At 34.1% G+C, this 21569-nt stretch overlaps 1 protein-coding gene across 8 annotated transcripts in view; it reads left to right on the top strand.

Annotated features, from left to right (window-relative positions):
- The window catches only part of bsk (mitogen-activated protein kinase dJNK), a 952253-nt gene that overhangs the window by 899003 nt on the left and 31681 nt on the right, over positions 1 to 21569 (top strand). For 5 of the 8 annotated variants that reach the window (XM_069843975.1, XM_069843973.1, XM_069843977.1 and 2 more), the window contains one exon: positions 13840 to 14037. In XM_069843975.1, coding sequence (XP_069700076.1) covers positions 13898 to 14037 — 140 coding nt within the window. In that variant the 5' untranslated portion in view covers positions 13840 to 13897. Of the gene's footprint in view, positions 1 to 13839; positions 14038 to 21569 lie in introns of those variants that run through there. The other 3 variants (XM_069843981.1, XM_069843980.1, XM_069843979.1) reach the window with 2 other exon arrangements.

Below are 21569 nucleotides of genomic sequence, written 5' to 3'. Positions count from 1 at the left end.
GGAACCATTTACTGCAGAACATTGAACGGGAGCTCATTTTGAAGCTGACATTTGGTAGATTATGTTAAGAAGTAATCCTTACTTTTATTGTATACAGAGAGACAGATAATCTGATTTTACTTACTTTTAGGCTTTTTACCCATTTGTAAAAATGTAAAAAAATTGAGAAAAAACCTTGCATTATTAAGAGTGATTCGGCATTGTTTGCTTAGAGGCTCGGCAATAAGTTTCGAGGGTATTAAATAAATTATATTCACACGCCTAGACTTGAACGGCGCAGTAGAGCACGAACTGGCCGAGAGATAAAGATAAGCGATCGTTGGGCGTCATTTTACTCCTGTGTTTATGAAAACTTGTGATAAAGCTAGTCCAGCTATGCGCTACTTGACGAAACATGACGTGTTTATGTCTTCTGGCCTTGCTTGCCTAGGCTAGCTCCCGCCTCACAGTCAGCTGGTTAGTTCACGCGCGTACTATTTCTTTTCTTTATTTGATATTTTCAGTACTTTCTTATCAACGGTGCACCAGTAAAAAATATGTGTTTATTTGTATTTTCAATGCGGAATCTAACCATATACATTTTAAAAATATATATTTTTTTTTTCGTGGGCAAAGGCGTCTTAATGAAGAAAAATCTTAATTTTTTCCATTTCCATAAAAAGTAAGAAAAACTGTTTACATGTGAATATAAACTTTAACTTCTCAGCATCAAAATAAACCACGATTTTGATCACTGGGTGAAAGGATTTCAGAGCCACAACAGTTTAAAGTTGCTAATTTTATGAAAATACGATAAATTTAAATATTTTAATTTAAAAACTATGAAGTTCTGATGCCTCAAACTTTGTACAAAGCACTGTATCACAGTTGTCAACGGACAGAAAAAGTTTCATTGTGTTTAAAAATTGTAAGGCCAATTTTCTCTATATATCGGTCGATTTGAGATGGAATAGCCCGTTCCTATCACACAGGTTTATATCCAGTCATCTGGCCATCTCCTTCTGAACGACCCACATCACGATATCCAAATGGTTGGTAGTTTAGTACTATTACGAATCGTCCTATATCCTAATGAAATGTTATATCGTACCCTTTCACAAAAATAGCTTTTCCTGGTCGAAAATCGCTGGTGTTAATATGCTGTCTGACGGGACCTATGCACATGGGAATGCTACAGTGAAACTGTAGGGTTGAATTACCTTTGGCACACTCATATGGAATGTTCTGGCTACGCCTATGGCGTTTAGCTTGATTTTAGTGTATTTTAAAGTACTATTTAAACGAAATAAAATGTATTTAAAAACAGTTTTAAAAGGGACAGCTTTCTATCGGCAATTAGCGCCCTTGCATCAGAGCTGTAATATTACGGGATAATGACCGAGCAGTTCGCTCCGAATTGGTATGCAACCCGGCATGCATGCCTCCAACCCTCGTCCCACGCATTCCCGGATCCGTGTATCGTGAAATATGTCCGATATATTGACATGAAATTTCTGGCCTAATGGCACTACAAACCGACCCTGTTGTACCAGCTTTTAAACAACGAATTGCTCCTATTTACAGCCCGCATATTCAGTTTTCAGGGAGTTTGGATGTGGGTTGTTAGTTTACAAATAGTTCTCAGCTCTCGTAGAACTAATATGTCAGATGTGTTTGTACAGGTGGCAGCTTACTTTGCTCAACTTTGCTCAACTCGTGGTATAGGTTTCCTTTAGTAATATTTTAGTAAATGCAACATATTTTGAACATTATGAAGAATGTCAAGGACGGAACAAGTGATTGTAGCAGATCAACACATGAAAACAGGAGTGAATAGTAATGAGTTCAGGAACCCACATACTGACGTACGAGGAAGTGTAAAGATGATGGCACAGCAAGGAGAAGAAAACAGTAACGTGATCATGCAGCGTAAGCGGATTCCTAGTCTACATGCGATGGCGGTAAGGTTAGCGCACTCCAGAAGGAATGCTGACAATAACGGAACAAGAAACACGGGCGCTAGAAAAAAGGCGAGGGGTGATAAAAAGAGAAACCAAGAGTTAGGAAGTGATACGGAAGAAAGTAGTGAAAATAATAAGGATGCGAGTGTAAGTGGAAATCTAGGATGTGAAAGTGAAAGCATGGGGGGATAAATAAAGGAGGAATAGAAGAAGAAATAAATAGAAAGAAATACAGACATAGAAATAAGGCAGAATCGAACAGTAAAGAAAGGTTAGAACCTGCGACAGCTGATGATATAGCAGTGGTATTAGATATGATTAAAAATGTGGGGATTTTATCAAAAAAATGCAAGTAAAGTGAAATTGTAAAAGATTGAGAAGTATAGGGGAGAGAGAAAGCGTATAAGCAGATGTGTAGAATAAAATATAAATATTTATAGGAAGTGAGAATAGTGACAAAGGATTAGGTGTAAGCAGAATAGTGAGAAAGTGAAAGTGAGCGAAAATAGGAACGAGTGAAATCAGTGAAAAAGGGGTAATAGAAGTGAACAAGTGACAGCATAAAAATAGTTCTAACATTTGAACGGTGGAACAGTAAATGAATATAAGTGAAAGATAGAAGAAAAGGTCAAAAAACAAATAGAACAAATAATTAAATATGATAATTTATAGAGAATAATTGAAATTGAGATTTTAGTGAATAGTAGTTAGAGGAAAAAGGAGGTTTGAAAGGAGTATATAATATTAGGTATATTAGGAATAATGAACAAATAAAGAATAGCAAAGGAAATGTAAGAGAAATAAAGAAGGGGAGATTGACCAAGTAACAAAAAAGGTACATAGTGTAATTGGGAGTATTTGTGTAGACGTGTACTGCAAATAATGTGTTACTGTAATAATATGTAAATGGTGGCACCGGATACAGAAATGTGAGGTACACCATTACATGTAAAGAAGTGCTGTGACGAAATATATCATATCATATCATATGAAGAATGTTCACTGAGGGATTGATTATATTGCACTTATTTTGAGGAAATAAATATAAAATACGATATAAAATTCGTCCAATGCGAGTACATGTAACTATTAAAATAACGCCTAAACATACTCGTCCGGAAACAGAATTGAAAATTTGTTACTGTCATTGTTGTACTCACATTGCTGTCCTTTTCTGAATGTTGGAGTAGTAATATTTATTTAATGACACTTTCAACTTATATAAGTCGAAATAAACGTCGGCAAACATATTCTATCTTTAGTTCTCTTATTATGGAAGCGTTTATTTTATGCGCTATAAATGTACGACACGGAACCTCATCTTTACTTCCCTCCCGGAGGAAACATCCTTGAAAATACAATGCCTTTAACCGGGTTTGACCTCTTGAATCTTCGATCAAACGGCTAGCTTAGTAAGTACTAAACCACCGAAGACGATTTCATTGCTGTGGTAGTTTATATTTACAGGTTTTTTTAAGGAATGAAAACAAACACATTCTAAAGAAGTGAAATAGTTTTTTTTTTTTTTTTTTTTTTTTAATGTTCATGATTTTCAGTGGTAGTCTCCTCTTAACTACAAAATCTTGAATTTGAGATCAAACATTTTATATCTGGTATAGAACATCAGACGACACTCAAATTTTTCTACAGGTACATCATTTTATTTTTACTAACATTTTTAATATTAACTTGCCTATACCTCTGGATCAACGCCGTTTCCTATCCCCCTCCACGACTGGAGTTCGATGATACTGGCGTAATATACAAACATATCACTTTACTAGGTATAGGAGGGAAGAAAAGTAGTTTATCCATTTACGTAAACTAGGAAATATTGCGCTTTTGAGTTTGATCATTTTCATTGGGGTTTTGTTTAATCAAAATACAGTACAGTATTAACAATAAGTGTTTTTACTCACGAACTGAGCTGTCCATGTGGACGTATTCATTATGCAGTGTATATTATACTGTCTACAGCACATTAGCATACAATATAGAGAATGAAGTTAAATTGAAAAATAATCATAATATGGATATTTAAACACATTTTTTTAAATGGTGGCCGTTCATTTCGATACAGGCTTCAGTTCTAATGTGCATATTATCGCACTGTAGACTATTGTACCTAATCCCAATTACCAGTTTCGTTCATCGTACTAGTAACTCTATAAAAGAGTACCTTACGTACTGTAAATTCAATCTTCACTTCTGCCCGATCCGAAAAGATAAAATTACTCAGACATACTATCTATTGTCCGTCCAAGTGGTTATGTCGTAGGGCCGTACAAAGGGAGGAAATCACGTGAAAGTTAATTACTTAACGAGGCCATTTTATGTAAGTTATTTTAAACAGTTGTATAATATTACGTAGAGGTCCAATTCCTAACAGAAATTAATGTTCTCAGAAAAGGGCTAAGACAGCACAGCCACTAGCTGGCGAATAAAATCTGGTGGGGGAAACCGGGATACGACGTAGGCAAATGGACGTGTGCGAAAATGATTCAATATTGAAAGCTCTTTCGTCACTGGAAAACGCGAACATATTTTTGGAACGTACTGTTTACTATGACCGTAAGGTACTATGACTGTATATGCGGTCTTGGATCTGTGTGGAGGACTATTGAACTTCATTAGTAGAAGGGGTGGGAGTGAAGTACATTCAGAAACTCAGGTAGAATAAAAATTGAAGTAAGAATAAAATGATGTCCCTGTAGAAGGCATTGTGTTTATTGGAGAAAAAGAATACTTTGTCAGGAGAGAGATATGTTTTTAAGGATTCATTATATACTAGGAACAAAAAAAACGACTTATCGTACTAATGTCGCGAATTTTTTTTTTTTTTTTTTGCCTCTCTTCCGAAGCCCAGAACTCCCGAATAGAAGAAAGAATGACGTCTACCACGAGGACCACCCTGGACAACGCACTCAGACTTATTGCTTCCTTCACAGTCATTAAGTTACATCATGGCTGACGTTTTTATCCCGTACATTCTTCTAAAGTAGAATTCTAGACTTGCGCCGTGTGACGTTTGTTTAGACTACACGACTGACACCGAAGCCGGAGAAGTTGCCGCGTCAGCACGGCGAATTGCTGTCATTTGTTTTCGTGGATTCCGGACGTTTCTGTGCTAGAGTAAATTAACTTTACGACACCCCATTTGATTTTTACGATGTCTCATTTCAACAGGAGACCTCGTTTACTTCTATCTTCTTTTTTTTTTTGTTGCTTTGTTGTCTCTGTGAACATAACTTGAACGTATCTGATGCGTGACTATAGCAACCGGCCCAAGAAATTCGTGTCCCTTTATTTTGAACAGAGAGTTAATTGAAATTTCACCTTAAAATATAATTCTTATTGTTAGTTTCTTCCTTTATTTACTTTTAACAATGCAGTATTTCATTTCTTGTTACAATACAGCAGCCCTGGCGGTATTCTACATAAATTCAGAAATGAACAAATACAACAGAGGCTTCATTTGAATTATAAAGAAAAAGAGAAATTGCTTGGATACGTGATGGCAGCGTGACAAACAAAACGCATGCAAAAGCATTGAAGCCATAATCGAGGTAAAATGATAATATTGAGAAGTATCTAAAATACCACGCATAGATGATCGGCTGAACTCTTTTAATACAAATATGGCTTACCGTAAAACGGGGTGAATCCGGTATTGTATTATGAAACCCATCAGTTATGTTCTTTTGGACCAAGAACGGTCCGCAGATATCGCTGGTAATTTGAAAGAAATTGTTGACACTCATGTGTCTGAGAAATATAATTCGTCAACAACCACTTGTATTTAAATAATGCCCAACTCTGTTCAGTAGTGAAAATGATTCCCAGGTGCGCTACATTTTTGTGTTGGAACATTCTTGTAGAAAACTTGTACTGCACTTCATTATTTGTTTAAAAAGCAAGTAACACAATATTTAATTTCACAAGAGTCCTCTAAGAGTTAGTGTAAAGTATTCTCGACTATTTCGTTTATATGACGTCATTCCATTTTCGACCAATGAAGTGTAATGAAATTTTGAATTCCAACCAATCACAGTCACACTTTGCGATAATTTTTGCAGCTACATTTATCGCTATCAATTTATCGCATGGTCGTTCTTTTGTTTAGTCGTTGTCGCCAACTGTTTCCCCGTGAATTGATGATCATGAATACATTAAGATGCAACTACACGGTTAAACTTTTCTTTCATCTTTAAAGCAATCAATGCAAGATTGATATTTAATATTAATTAATATATTTACGCAGTAAAGACGACGTTCAAAACGGCGCACCATGTAGACACAAAATCTTCATGCATCCTAATTGAACGTACCTTTTAAACTTGATACTTTCAATATTCTTCCCAGATTGCACGCATACGCGATTGGAATATTGAACTGTGTAGATGCAGCTTTAGTTCCGTTACACATTACAGCGAGAATACGTTTGTCGAGCTATAAAAAATGCTTTCGTGTAGCACTGATTGTAACGGTCGAAATAAGACAGCTGACATTGGTCCTGCTCCTACAGGTAACATAACCTATAAGTCGCCTATAAAATTTGTATTTTGTGAAGAAATGAAACAATTAATAGAAAGTCAGATGTTCAAATTTATGTAACGTCATCGCACATCAAACGCAATGACCTTGCATAGTAATAATAAGGTCTTTTCATCAAACTGCCTTCCGTATGGCGTAATAAAATTCGTGTTTTTATTAGGCCTATCTATACAGAGATGGCTTCACTGTGTAGTAACATGTCTCGCTGTGAATACATAAGCATTGGTATATAGCTGTCCTCACTGTTACTGTTAAATGAAATTATGATTTCAGCAGATAATGAAAATGTATTTATGTTATAATAATAAGAGGAAAGTGCAGTACATGTAATTAACATTGTTAAACCTGTATTTCGCAATTGGCATTGCTGAATAATAACATCGAATTTCTTTATTGCAGTAATAGATATTCATCTACGAGTATTTCAACTTCACAATGTCTGAGTAGGTTAAGTATTCGTTAATAAACAATTATTAACATTTTGTGATCGAATTTTAGGGATATGTTATTTACATTTTTATTTTATTCACGAAATATTCCTAATAAATGCCACTCGAGGTCTGAGATTTCCCAGATAAATCTCAGACTTCTCGTGACATTACTACAGATAAAATTATTTTTGTTTTTATTTTATGCCCTTTTTAATGTAGTGCTGTTGCTTTTTAAAGTGACTCCAATCATGCGCGTATATAAGGAAGAAGCCGGTACAGTGAAACCTCATTTACGGACATCGAAGGAACGTAACAATCTGTCCTCATCTGGGAGGTGTCCTTTATTGGGAGGGAGGTTGCCAAATCTATCAGTAAATTTATAATATGCATTATGTATCCCTTCACGTTTTAAATTAAATGTATTACTATAGTTTAATTCTAAACACAGTCTACTGTACTACAGTAAATTCTTTGCAACTCTGAACTTCAGTTCATAAAACTGAAAAAGGAAAATACAGTACTGCGCCATGCAATTTTATTCTAGGCCTACAGTTATGGAGTATTGTAATTTACAGATTTCAACTTAACCTTTACGTTCAGGTGCCATGTCTCTCGAAACAGAACAACTGATTGAACTAACCCCATCATGAGTCGAATACAGTTTCACGATCGCGGAAACCTTGGACCCATCAGACAGTTTAAATTTTATGACTGTTTATCCATCCGCTTCCAGCTAACTAGGGGTAGCCGGCTGGGCTAGTGGTAGCCTACGAGACCCTTATGTTATGTTCCATGTTAAGGAATTTCTGTACAGTTCTCAAAACTAAATTTTCCATTATTGTAACACATTAGGTCTTGAAATCCAAGTTCACCTGTGGGGTAAAGGTCAGCGCGTCTGGCCGCGATACCAGGTGGCCCGGGTTCGAATCCCGGTCGGGGCAAGTTACCTTGTTGAGGTTTTTTCTGGGGTTTTCCCCTCAACCTAATACGAGCAAATGCTGGGTAACTTTCGGTGCTGGACCCCGGACTCATTTCACCGGCATTATCACCTTCATTTCATTCAGACGCTAAATAACCTAGATGTTGATACAACGTGGTAAAATAAGCCAATAAAAAAAAATAAAATAAAATGAATCCAAGTTCTGTCCGCAGTCAGGAGGTAAACCAAGCTTTAGGACTGTGAAACAACTGTCCGTGTCCGTGTCTGAGAGTGTCCGTAAACGAGAGTTTAATTTATCATTATTTCTATGTTATTTCAATTGGGACATAAAAATCTGTCCGTCTATGAAGAGTGTCCGTATCTTGGGGGTGTCCGTAAGGAGAGGTTTCACTGTAATTCATTATTTCGAATAATTTTGTTACTATGTTATGCTCCTTTATTTAATTTTCGTTACGTTGTAGGCTAAATTCAACAATGTTACGCAAAGGAGCTAGGATAAGAAGAAAGTGCAATTGCAACTCATTGCGCCTTTGTAATGTTGCGAAAGCTTTAAAATTTGGGAAATTAAGCATTAGAAAAGCTATGGAAGAATATGAGATCCCTTACACAATAATGAATGATAAATTAAGCTATCAGAAAATAACTTCGCTATTATAAGGCCCCCCACTAAGAAAAAAATAAAATATTTCACCGGGATAATGAATAGAAAAATAGGAGATTACTTGTATGAAAAGAACTTCCTCCGAACAAAGGTGGGAGAGGGTGATACAGTTTTATATATCTTGCCACTGAAGTAGAAGAAGGGCAGATATTTTGAGAGATGGTGCAACAAACCTTGCGGCGTGGAAAATATACATTATTTAATATTTAAGTCTACGATATTGTCATTTATGATCTTCTTATAAATATATTTTGTCATAAATATTGAAAAATTCTTTAAAAAACTGTTTTAAAACTTCAATTAGTGATCGTTTTCACACATTCAGCTGTGTATATCCGCTTTTAAATACGTGATCGGATTCACCTCTCCTGTTGAGGTGACATCGATGAACAATAAAAGTTTTAAAAAACCAAGTAGAAAACAATGGATGATATTTAAATTCGTTATACACGATTCTGGAAAATAGAGATTATAAAATTAAATCGACACTTTGTTGGGGATGTAACCTTGCATGGTCAGCGCTTAGAAAACTGAAAATTTTGATCGGATTCACCTCGTTACGGTAACATTATTTACATACTAACGTGAATCTACATGACATTCAAAACTTTTATTTATTTATTTATTTATTTATTTATTTATTTATTTATTTATTTATTTATTTATTTATTTATTTATTTTTTATTCATTTATTCATTTATTTGGTCGTTCGTTCGTTCGTTCATTCATTCACGTTCTATCCATGACCATGCGAAACCACCAATTTAGTTCCGGGCGAGAATTCGATTCCCGGTTAGACTCGTTTCCTAATTTAGTTTATTCCGAGTTTGTTTCTAACAGTAAAGCGAATGTCAAGTAATAACACGGCGAATTCTCGACCGATAGTCACGAAATACAGTCTCGTTATAATGATTTTCATCGAAGCTAAATAATCTAGTAGTTAAAACGACGTCGTTAAATCCGACTAAAAAACAGGTTAGCACAAGAAATACGTAGTCGCATGCAGTAGACATATAACAAACATTCAGAGAAGCAATTGAATTATTTTAAATATTTAAAATATCGCTAACGAAAAGACCATTATTGGAGAGTTTTCGCCCTCCACACATCCGTAATTCGTTAACGCTATCTTGACGTTATTAATCGTAGAGTCAGAGTTGAGAGCCATACGCTGTTGTAATAAGCTTAGCGGCTGTTCAAAAACATATAACGTTAACCTTAACGGGGATCGAACGCGGGTCCACAGAATTGAGTCCAGTACTCTAGCCACTGGACCACCGTAGCGGCTAGTTTACAAAATGTTAGTGACGGTAAATTAAAAAATCTCGTTAGTGATATTATTTTAAAAGAATAAGTATTTGTTGACTGTGTATTTCTGCATTTAAGTAAATACAATTATTGAAGGATGCAATTCAGAAAATGTACATGTACATTCATATCTGAAGAGCAGGATATGTAAGTATTCTTTCTGCATTGACATCATAAATAATTATAAATTTTGAAGTTGTATTATTTCTGTATTAATTGAAATGTAAGTTTTAAACCATCTTTGTTTCTTGTCTATCTTTGTTAAATGTGTAAGAATTGCTTCTTGAGAATGATTTTTACTCTTTCAAGGATACGCTAGAACTTGTATTCTTATTTATATTTGTAGAGAATTAAGTGTTTTTTGCTAGTATTAAATCTGTCTTTATCACATCTGAAGTTTTCGTAAACATAACTTGTAAGTTCAAGATCTTCTCAAGAATCCTCACAATTTCTCTCTTTATAGAAGAAAATGGGAGCACTATTATAGACATACTTGACGGTAATTCTTTGCGAGTAATTTCGAATCTAGTTAAAAAATTAACAGCTACAATTCTGCGTTTCGCTTACGACATTCTCGCAAATCCCGTGATTATTGTTAAACTTTGCACTAATATGTCCAAGTTTTGCGTACGAAATGTTCCATAACTTCACGTCGTTATACAGCAAAGTAAAAGCGTTTCTTGACATGGATGTCAGCTCTTGAATTTACAATAATTTGCATTCCTTAATTGAATGAGATATTATGGAGAATATTTCGTAAATTGGCATTGCCGTGTCTCTGCGAACGTAGTGTGAGCTTCAAGGTGTGTCCGGGTGATAAGATAAAGCCGAGTGAAGAGCGGGGTGTAAAAGATAAATTCAAATTTCTTCATCTGCAGTTCAGATGCGATTTCTTCGACTCAGCGGGAAAAAAAGAAAAACCTTGTTTCCTCTCTAATATTCATACAGAGTTCAAATGAAGAGCAAGAAGCCACACTCATTTGTTTCCTGTTATTACCCAACTATGTTAATGCTTGATACAATCTATTTTGAATGGCTACCTCATGTCAGAAACATTTTCTTTTACTTTCTATTTATAGGAATACAGACAAATATGTTGTGGTTCTAAAAATATCAGTATCTGGGTTTTAATGGACATTTCTGTAATGCGTAACATATTAATTAATAAAGAATTGCTGTTATAAGTATCGTCTTACGTGTTAAAATAATCCGTCTGGTTTCAAAAGGAACGTAAAATAAAGAATTATAATTACATTATAATCTTATTATATTTTAACAGCGTGTGTGCTGTAGTTTGCTTAATGGATAATAATTAATGTATTACATTTACAGTTATCTTATCGCATTTGAATAATGCTTGTAGTTTTCAGAGACGAAATATATATTTTTTTTTATGTAGAGAGATTATGGCTATAGCAACTCAACCAATATAAATATTTTGAAAAAAAAAATTACTTTGGGGTCCAGATTTTAAAAAAATTGTACGCAGTGCAGGATTTTACTGAAACCGATATATCTAAGCCATTTTTTTAAAGATAAATCCAAACAGTTTTTTACATTTTACTTGTAAAAGCATGTTCTACAAACTGTCTGTAACAGAATTTTGATATTAGGTCTTATATTTGTAAAATAAAAATTAAAAAAAAAAACACTTTTTTTTGCAAACAGACATATTTTTTAAATGAAATCAATTAGAAAAATTCTGTTACAGAGAAACGCTTCCTAATAGTCTAGAGGATGGTCGTTCTAAATTTCATGCGTGTATCTTTAATAGTTCAGAAATTATATCCATTTTTGTCTGGCAATGTAGCAAAAAAATGAAGTTACCGGAAACAACAATCAAAGGAGGTGTGTGATTTAAAAATCTAGAGCGCAAGTAGTTCAAAAATGGCGTCTCAACATCCAATAAGGCAGAAATACCCACAAAATGTTATGCAATATATTTCACACATATCACAGAGTATTTTAAAGTTTTTTTTTTTTTAATTTTCTCATTTTTACCAAAAAATACCGTCCTTTTCCCTTAAGTAAATGATTGCAATTACAATAAATTATCTCATCTCCTCCGATCAATCACATCATTTAAAGGGAAGGGAATTAAGTAACTACTGTTCAGATCACCACCTTTTCGTCTTTGCGTGGCCTCTGCAGTTTCAGAGGGATGTTAATTAAATAATTAAAGTAATAATTTAAAAAATTTGTAAATACTATCTGCAATTTAGACGAATGTCTAAGAAAACAATTGCATTTATCATCCTTGAATAACGTCTGTGATTGCAAAAGGGATTCTAAATACATATATTGCAGTTATATTTATCGTATTGCCTTAGAATGTTCTCTGTGATTGGATTGGGCCTTTATATAAAGAGCTATATTATCATCATCTCTGAAAAGCCTTTAATTTCAATAGCTGCGTTAAACAAAGAATTTAAATTATAATTGTTATCTTATGTAAATAGTCTCTATTTTTTACATAAAGAATTAGAATTACAATAAATACTCTCAGAATAAAGTTCTCAGTTCTAAAGCTGCATTAAAAAAATAATTTAAATTGAAATCACAGTTATAATCTTATCGTCTTAAATAGTCTCTGTTGTTATATAACGAATTACAATTACCGTCTTATAATATCAATGGTGTTTAGGTACACTACCGGTCAAAAGTTTTCGATCAGCTATGAAAACAACTATATACTTTATTTCACTGTACAAACACATCGGAAAAACTAGACCAACAAAATAAATATTTTCTCTCTCTATCATTATGATATGAAATAATATTCAAAACGAAATCCCTGTTTTAACCACAAATCCATAGTTGTGATAGGTGATCGAAAACCTTTGACCGGTGGTGTAAAAGGGTTATACCACAAAAGAAAGATTTGTCAGAATCAACAACAATTATATTTTAACATACTGTATTAATATTTGTTATCTTAAAATTCAAATTATGATTTATTTAACGAGCTCGCAACTGCAGAGGTTAATATCAGCAGTATATTCAGTGTTATACAGTCAGAGCACACAACATAGTGCAATTGACAAAGTCAGTAATATATAGTAAACAACAAAACAATAAAATTAATTCAAAAACTCTCAACAAAGTTGACATTAAAAAACTCATTAATTTCATAAAATGGTTTGTTGATTAACCAACCAGAGACAAGTCTGTTAAAAGACTTCCTTTCCAGATTAAAAAGATATCTGGGAAATTTATTTGCTATTTTTAAAGACATAATAAAATAATTATTCATTGTTTTAGTTGGCCTGCATTTAGGTATGTCAAAAGGTCACGGTTTCTGGTGTTGTATAAATGTGAACATCATTCCTATGTGTCAACATATGTGAATTTTCTTTAACGAAATTTAGGGCTTGATAAATATACAGTGACGTTACAGTCATATTTTTTTCATTTACAAATAACGGTCTGCAGTGTGCCTTCATTGATGAATTAGTTATAATTCTAATAGCTTTTTTGTAACATAATAACCTTATTAGTATAAAAACTATTACCCCATAAAAGTAGTCCATAAGAAAGTATACTATGAGTTATTTTACATGTCAATAAATCTACTGACATGAGCCTGTCGCATTTAAGCACACTTAAATGCCATCGATCTAGGCCGGGATCGAACCTGCAACCTCGAGCACAGAAGGCCAGCGCTATACCGACTACGTTAACCGAGGCCGACTGTTACCTTAAATGAAGGAATGTAAACATAATTGTCAAAAACATATATTCACATTTTGTAATTAAACTTTAACTAATTACACTAATTAGAGCAAAAAAATCAAATTTAAAAAAATTAGGGTTAAGCCCTTATATCTAAACACCATCGATATTATTACTGTCTTCTTGTAGCCTCAGGAGTTCAAAGGAACCTTATAATAAATAATTTAAACAGTTTTATTCTGTGTTTTCTACACATTTACAACCTTTCCTTACTTGTTTGCTTTGTAAATCTGATTTAAGATAAATAACGAGCCGCCACTTCTTGTGTTACAGACCAGAGGACTGGAGCCGCCGCTTGCACAGAGCCGAGCCTCCCGCTGCTGCCCCACGCATGCCGTTCCTCGGCCCCAAGATGTCCTCCAGGCTCTCCTCCATGTTCTATACTGTGGAGGTCGGCGATACGAAATTTACCATACTCAAGCGTTATCAGAACCTCAAGCCCATTGGCTCGGGAGCTCAGGGAATCGTCTGGTAAGAACGTCTGACTTTATAAAGCTCTATGGCATGACTTATTTAGTAATTATAAAATGTGAAGGAAGACATTGGTCTAATGTCCATTGCCTTCGTAATATTTCACATAACTTCTGTAAGTGTGTCAAAATGAATATGAATGGACGGAGTTACGCAATAAGAGACCAAGCGCCGAAAACCTGTTTCGAGATATTAGCCATTGAAATAAATGTTTTTTATATAAAACATTTTACGCAAGAAGTATTACAACTAGACTTCGTTGAATTGCCACACGCAGCATGCAATCAGGTTGCCGATGTACGATAGTATAGAGGAGGTGAGCGACCGCTTGGTCTCGTAGTATAAGCAGTTCATGTTAATAGTTGTGACCGGTCCAAATAGATAGAGCAGCTACAGCTAATGTATACCTATGTAAGCACTTGTTTTTGCATTACTGTGGTTGGAATAGTCAAAGCTTAACATTTGTTCAGTGCAGACAAGAATTCAATCAAACATACTACAATGAGAGTTCCAAATAATTGCCCCTGGAATACTCTTACCCCCGCAGCCAGTCTTGACCCGTTGGGGAACGTGGTTGGATGCTGTTAATTATTATGCAGAACATTACGGCAAAATAATGGAGGTAATTGATGCATTGGATAGCACAGACAGTTCCACTGTTGCAGCTGTAAAATCATTGCCTTCTGAACAGCTATTGGAAGATATTCTGTTCATTGATTCTAATTTTAAAATCGTGTCCGAAAGCATCACACTGTTAGAATCGTCTAAACTACAAATCTCAGAAGCCCTTAATATAGTGGATAAAGTATCACAAACCGTTATCCAAAATAACAATTCACTAATTTCAGAAAAAGTGAAATGTAAGTTGCGAAACATTATTGCTAAAAATTCTGCCTATTCACAACTTCGTAGTATAAATGATGTACTATCAAGTCACGACAAGACATCTGAAGTTGGTGTACTAGAAAGTAGTGACTTCCCGTTCTTCAAATATGCACCTATTACATCGTGTGATGTTGAAAGTACATTTTTCCAAAATAAAAACTGTTTGAGTGACCATCGGGGGAGGTTACTTTGCAGTCGCTCAAAATGTACGTAACTCTTCACTGCAATGTACATATTCAAAGATTATGCATCTTATATTAAATTTTAAGAGTTAATATATCTCTCTATAAAATAATAGTGTATTTACATGTTTAGACATTTCCTACTTCAATGATCATTCATTATATTTCTTGAATGCAGGATACAGGTTTTATTGTAACCGCAGTATACTGCTCAGTGTTTACATCAGAGGCATACTCCATCCTTTGCATGCCCCCTTCTCATACAGTCTATACCGCGTGCGCAGTAAACCTTGCGATTCTCGTGGCAATTCCACGAAGTCTAATTATAACACATACTATTACAAAAAAATAGCACAAATAATACCAAAAAAGGCTAACCGATTTTTTATAAGAGACCAGCAGTTGAATTAATATTTCAAAGCAAAATAAATAAATGAATTTTATGCAATAAACGAATTTTTTGCTTATAAATAGCAGCAAAATTCAGATATCGCATTCTTGATTTTTTCCGAGTTAAATTAGCCTGTCATCAACAGATTTGTGTAAATATCTTTTTTTTTTTTCAAATTGTCGGTTAGTCTGTTATTGCGTAACTCCTCTGTCCACTTTTAGTAATTGACTGTACAAAGAGACTCATTTATAAATCTGTTTGATTTGGCAAATTTATAAAGGACTTTTACTAATATGCAAAGGCAGCAGGGTTCCTTAAGTAAATAATTATATAGGCCAATTTAACTTCGTCGAGTTATTTTTTGCAAATATGTAAAGATTTCAAGCAAGAGATTTCTAAACTCTTTTTACTTACCTATGGAAAGAATTTTTCGAACGTATTAAGATGTGAACTAAAACATTTCTATTCCGATTTGACAATATGAAGTATTTAATGGCTTTTGCAAATGTGTCAAGATGTCACTGAAAATGTTTCAGTTGCATTTAAACTTTAAGAAAAGACGTTTAGTTCTATTTTACTATGTAAGGTCACTTCAAGACTTTGTGAAAGTAAAAGAAAAAGAAAAAAATGAGGGCAACGTTTCAGAGTCATTTGTACGCCATGAAGTGCGGTAATGCCTTTAAAAATGTCGAAATAGAAGTAAAATGTCTAATCCCATTTCTTTCTGTAAAGTACTACTTGAGTTTCTCAAGTATGCCATTATGTGGTGGAAAATATTTCGACTCATTTCATCGTGTGTAGAAAGACACTTAAGGTCCATTTGACTGTACATTTTTTTAATCGTCTTCTGCGAACATAAGAGTATAGAGGAACCATTTTTAAGTCCATTAGGCGAGATTTTAAAGACGTGAGCATGTAGAGAAGAATATTTTTACTCAGTTCGATTGTTTAAATGTAGCAATTTTAGACTCGTTTTACTTTCTGAAATAACTGTTAAGATATCGCTAATTTCTTTTTATTTTTAATTCGTGCCAATTTCTGAAGAAATGCCAATACGCAGATGAATTCAATATAATTGTAGCCCTATTTATTTGCACGAAGGAAGAAATTCTCAGTCTTATTTTACTGCAAAAACTTGCCAAGGAAAAAATTATTTCGAGACCCATTTTACTTTATAGAGTTCTAAGTGATTTCAGCAAAGATATCAAGACGCAGAACAATCATTTCTAGCCCCATTTGATTTCATACCATTCCAAACGATTTTCATGAATATGTTAAAATGTAGATAGAGCACAACCGTTGGTGTTCCAATTTAGTGTATAAATAAGACATTTATAGTTTTATTTCACACAGAAATTTTCCAGGCAACTTCATAAGGATCTAAATATATTAAAAATGTAAAAATTAAAAATATTATTTTAAAATTGTGACGTGATAGAAAGAAACGGACTTAAGATCTGTAATCAGCACACTTATATTGGGGTTGGTACACTTGTTTTTGTTCAGTAGCAAAATCATTGTAGACCAGCGATATTAATGTGCCATTTTTTACTTCACCAGAGATACCTATATTTTATGTGTAGTTTTTGTTTTCACCGAGTTTCTTTTCGTGTGTTGTTTGTTACGGTGAAAAACATCTCATAAGTTTCTCCGTTGTCGATCTATACCTTGCCCTTCATCGATCAAACGTCCACCAGACTCATTCTGTGCTCATTATTTACTTACCTTAACTGAGGAAGAAGTTCGTTGGCTGTCTCTGTCTTCAGTGAAACGACAGCTGAGATTGATGGTGAAGTACATTTGTCAGGGGAATTCCATGTTCAAACCCGTGATAGTGGAAGACATATAATAAATTGTCGAGTCCTAACACTAGATTAGTATTTTGCTCAGCTGTTTGTATATTGAGAAATTTTCTTTTTTAATCTTCACGCCTTTTTGATTGGGTTCAAAGACGTAATAAATTGCTGAATTCCAACAATAGATTTGTATTTCGCTCAGCTGTAACTTGTTTAGAAATGTCAAAATGTAGGTTAAAACATTTCTGATCCCATTTGACGTGGAGTAATAATTCACTCTCGCAAACAGCTGGGTCAGACATCATACAGGCCTTTCTAGCTCCGAGTGGAGAGATGCGCTAAAGGTGACCGGTAATGTTGCTCCTCTACGAGCTGTTCCAGGCAGAACTCAAGACAATAACCACTGTAGCCGATGCCACAGTGAGGTTGAAACTTTGGCTCATGTCTTGGGTTCATGCCCATTTGGCGAAACTCTTCGTAACAGCAGACATCACAAGATCAGGTCTGTAAAAGCAACATGCCTTAAGTCCAATGGCTACACTACCTATGAAGAAGTCCATGGAATATCGGATACTGGAAGTCATCGGCGTATTGATATTATAGCATTTAAACCTGGAGAGACAAAAGGTTATATTCTGGATCCGACCATCAGATTCGAGACGCATCAGAATCAACCTGAGGAGGTTAATCTAGAGAAAAGGAGAATTTATGATCCCACTATCCCTTATTACAAAACATCATATAAACTCAGGGATATAGAAGTCATCGGATTAATGGTGGGCGCTAGAGGGACCATAACAAAACAATTTGTGTCATTCTGTCATAAATTTGGAGTCCCAACAACAATTAAGGAAATTTGTATTATAGCTTTGAAGAGTTGTCTGCAGATTTTACGGCGACATTTGTATTTCAATTCAAATTACAGTTAAATTTTCTCAGTCTATTTTTATCTGTATTTTTATAAATGTTCATTGTGTGAAATATTATCTACTGCAAATTTTAGTTTCTTGTAAACAAATTTCTTGTAAGACATTTTAATGTCATTTTAAATGTTACTGTTTAATTCTTTGTCTTCGGCAACCTCACCAAGTTGAGGAAGATTGGATTATATATATTATATATTTTATGTTATTGTAATGCTAAATTTTGAAGAAACTTCTGCAAATACATCAAAGAGTAGATGAAAATATTCCTAATCCCATTTGACTACTCACAGGAATACTTTTACAGAACTCTTCAAATTGTATCACTTCGTTCGTGTAACAGTTTTCTTTGATAAATAAAGTACAGACTTCATTGTGAGCTGTAAGGTTTACGTCATGGAAACTATAGCTTTTGGCAGTTTCCCAGTTTTATTGGGAAATAACTGTATCAGCATACTGTGTCCCTCACAATCTGGCATCTCATGGAATTTATATGATTTTTAAAATAAGGAAGCATGGCGGTTTTGACGGAAGTCATCTACTTTGTGAGGAAATGTGTCTGAAAAACTAAAGGCCAAGCAGACAAAAATACGTGTGTTAAAAAATCGTGTTCATAGAAAGGGTACTGAACTCAGACAAATTCGAAGCAGATGTTAAGGACGCTGCTGAAGCTGAATCGAACAACATTTGTAGAATCGCTGAAATATCAATACAACCTGACTCCTCTTCGAAGAAACGTCCAATATGTAGGGTAAAGTTGCCTAATTCCGTGACATATTTAATAAAGTCTATATTTATGCCAAAATTGTAATAAAAATTTTCAAATAACACCTAAATGACGTTATTTGGACCTTTAGCTACAGTTTTTACAACATTCACTGTCAACAGTTTCACAAGTTTGGTATATAATATGTGATTCTTCATTCTTATACAGTGGCTCCTAAATCCGTGACAGGGATCCAAATTCCGTGATAGTTGTTTCCTAATTCCGTGAGTGATATCCTAATTCCGTGATACTAAAATAATCCTCATTAACTGCTCAGAAAACAAACGTGCATTTGGAAAAACACTTCAAAGTCATGGTATATTGTTTTAATATGGATTAAGCAAGAAATTACAACATATAAAAAGGTCCTAAGTGACAAATTTTATAGAAAATACTTGTGTAACTGCAAGAATACGTATTACATATTAATACATTATAAACAAAATAAACTAAAAGTTAAATTCAATACAAAATCAAATTTGAATAAATTGAATTATAACACAATTATTTCTCATTAATCATATTCCTAACAACAGCAGTAATGAAGTCAAATATATGCCCTATTATTTTATTATAATTATTTCTATTATTATTTCCACAACTCTTTTCTTTCATAGACATTAATTTTCGCAATTGAGCGTTGGCATCACTGGTCGAGTGAGCCAGGAAGGAGAAATATGGAAATAAATCCGAAAATGGGAAAGCTCCTGTAGCATTGTTATTGTCTCATAATGTTCAAATAATCATACACATTGATTCAGCTGGCTTTAATCTACAGTAATATATCATTTTTATAATGCTAATATTAATTCTTACCTCAAATATAAAATGTTTCTTCAGGAGCGGTCACAAGAGAAAGAAAAACTTACTGGTCAACCACCTTTCACTGAACAAAAGCTTCTGCAGTCGACTGCTTCTATTCAAAAGGCGGGTAATCAATAGAATTGAAAAGAAGACATCTCCTGGCATCTGTTAGATATTTCAAAAACTTAAAAGTCAGTGACCACAACTCCATGGCAGTCAATTGAAATTGTATCACGGGAATAGGGGTATCACGGAATTAGGCACCTTTACCCTATAATCTTAGACAAAAAAATGACGAACTGTCATACGCTAAGTCCTCTTCGGAAGACTTCGACTGATTCAGTGGGAGCTTAGGTTCACACATGAACGAATTTCTTATGCATGACACCGTTCTGTTTTTCTTTCTTTTTTCTTTCTTTGTTTGTTTGTTTTTGTTTCTGTTTATATATAATGTGTTATACATAATCTACAAAAATACTCAAGGGATAAATTAGGTACAAAATAAACATTTTTTCCTTAGTCGTGCAAACAAGGCGGTGCCCGAAGTGGACTTTGATAAATTCACGCTAGGCTATAGGAGATGGTCACTTGTTGTGTCTAAGACTGTACCCATCTGTACTCGAATACAACCAGAAAAAAAACTACGTAAATGCATACACATTTGTAGTACTGCGGCTCTTTCAGTTTAGTCTTGATATTCTTAGGGTAACTGACCATTTCTTTCCAGTGTCTTCTAGCCACCCTAGTTTAGGTCTTTCACCACCCATTTTTGCATCTAATAGCATTTTGATTATTCGGTTACTATCCATCCTGATTATGTGGCCCAGTCACTTCAGCCTTCAGATATAATAGCACTTTTACGTAATTTTTGTAATTAAGTTTGTTCTTATTCTCCAGATTCCTTGATCATAAGTAGGTTCAAAAATTCTCCGCTATACTTTTCTTTTCCACTCCACTCTCTACTGTTTAGTTTCCTCCGGACGGGCTCTCCACACTACCATCATATAAGCCGACGGAACATGACTACTAGGACAGATCTCCAGAGGAACGCTCTGTATACATACCGTATAGTTTGTCTCAGATATACCCACTTCTAGTCGTATTTGAGTTATTATGTATGCTGACGGTAATACTAGCATACGGCTTACAGTCCTACAGACGCTGTTACACATTACAAAGTTATATAAATTCGGTTTTGGAGTGATGTAAAATACGCAGTTTTATTCAGCAGATGTAGAAAACGCTCAAAAGATAATATAATCCTTGCAGTTGAAAACATTGTTAAATAAAATAGCTACTGCTGCTACTACTAACAAATTGAAAACTCGTAATCTTTCACGTATACTGAGAAAAAGCATGAAATTTTACACATACACTTCAACTGAGATAAAACCTCCTGAAACTTGAATGAATGTATTTTCCTCGTCTTTTAGAGTGTTGAATCTATTGAGAAAATTGATACCTATGATTATTTTTTTTTCTTTTAATGTTGTTGGGTTATGTAGATGGTTTTGGTTACACTTCTTTTCACAACTTATTGTTTTTCTTTAATTGCAATATTTTAAAATATAATTTAAACAAGTACAGTTCATTTTCTTTCTTTACTTCAATGCCTTTTAGTATTTCACGTTCAGTAGCTATCTTTTTGTAAGAAAATTGTATTTAATTTTGTTCTAATGTTAGTATTTCTTAGAGAAATGTTGTTTCTATTAGATTTCACACTAGAAATGTTTGTAAACTGAATTAGGAAACAATAATAATTATTCAAAATGAATTGTGCTTGTA

Source organism: Periplaneta americana, chromosome 13 (genome assembly GCF_040183065.1).
Source record: "Periplaneta americana isolate PAMFEO1 chromosome 13, P.americana_PAMFEO1_priV1, whole genome shotgun sequence".
Classification (NCBI taxonomy): Eukaryota; Metazoa; Arthropoda; class Insecta; order Blattodea; family Blattidae; genus Periplaneta; species Periplaneta americana.
Note: the sequence above shows the minus strand (reverse complement) of the source record. Positions and strands in the feature narration are given on the sequence as shown.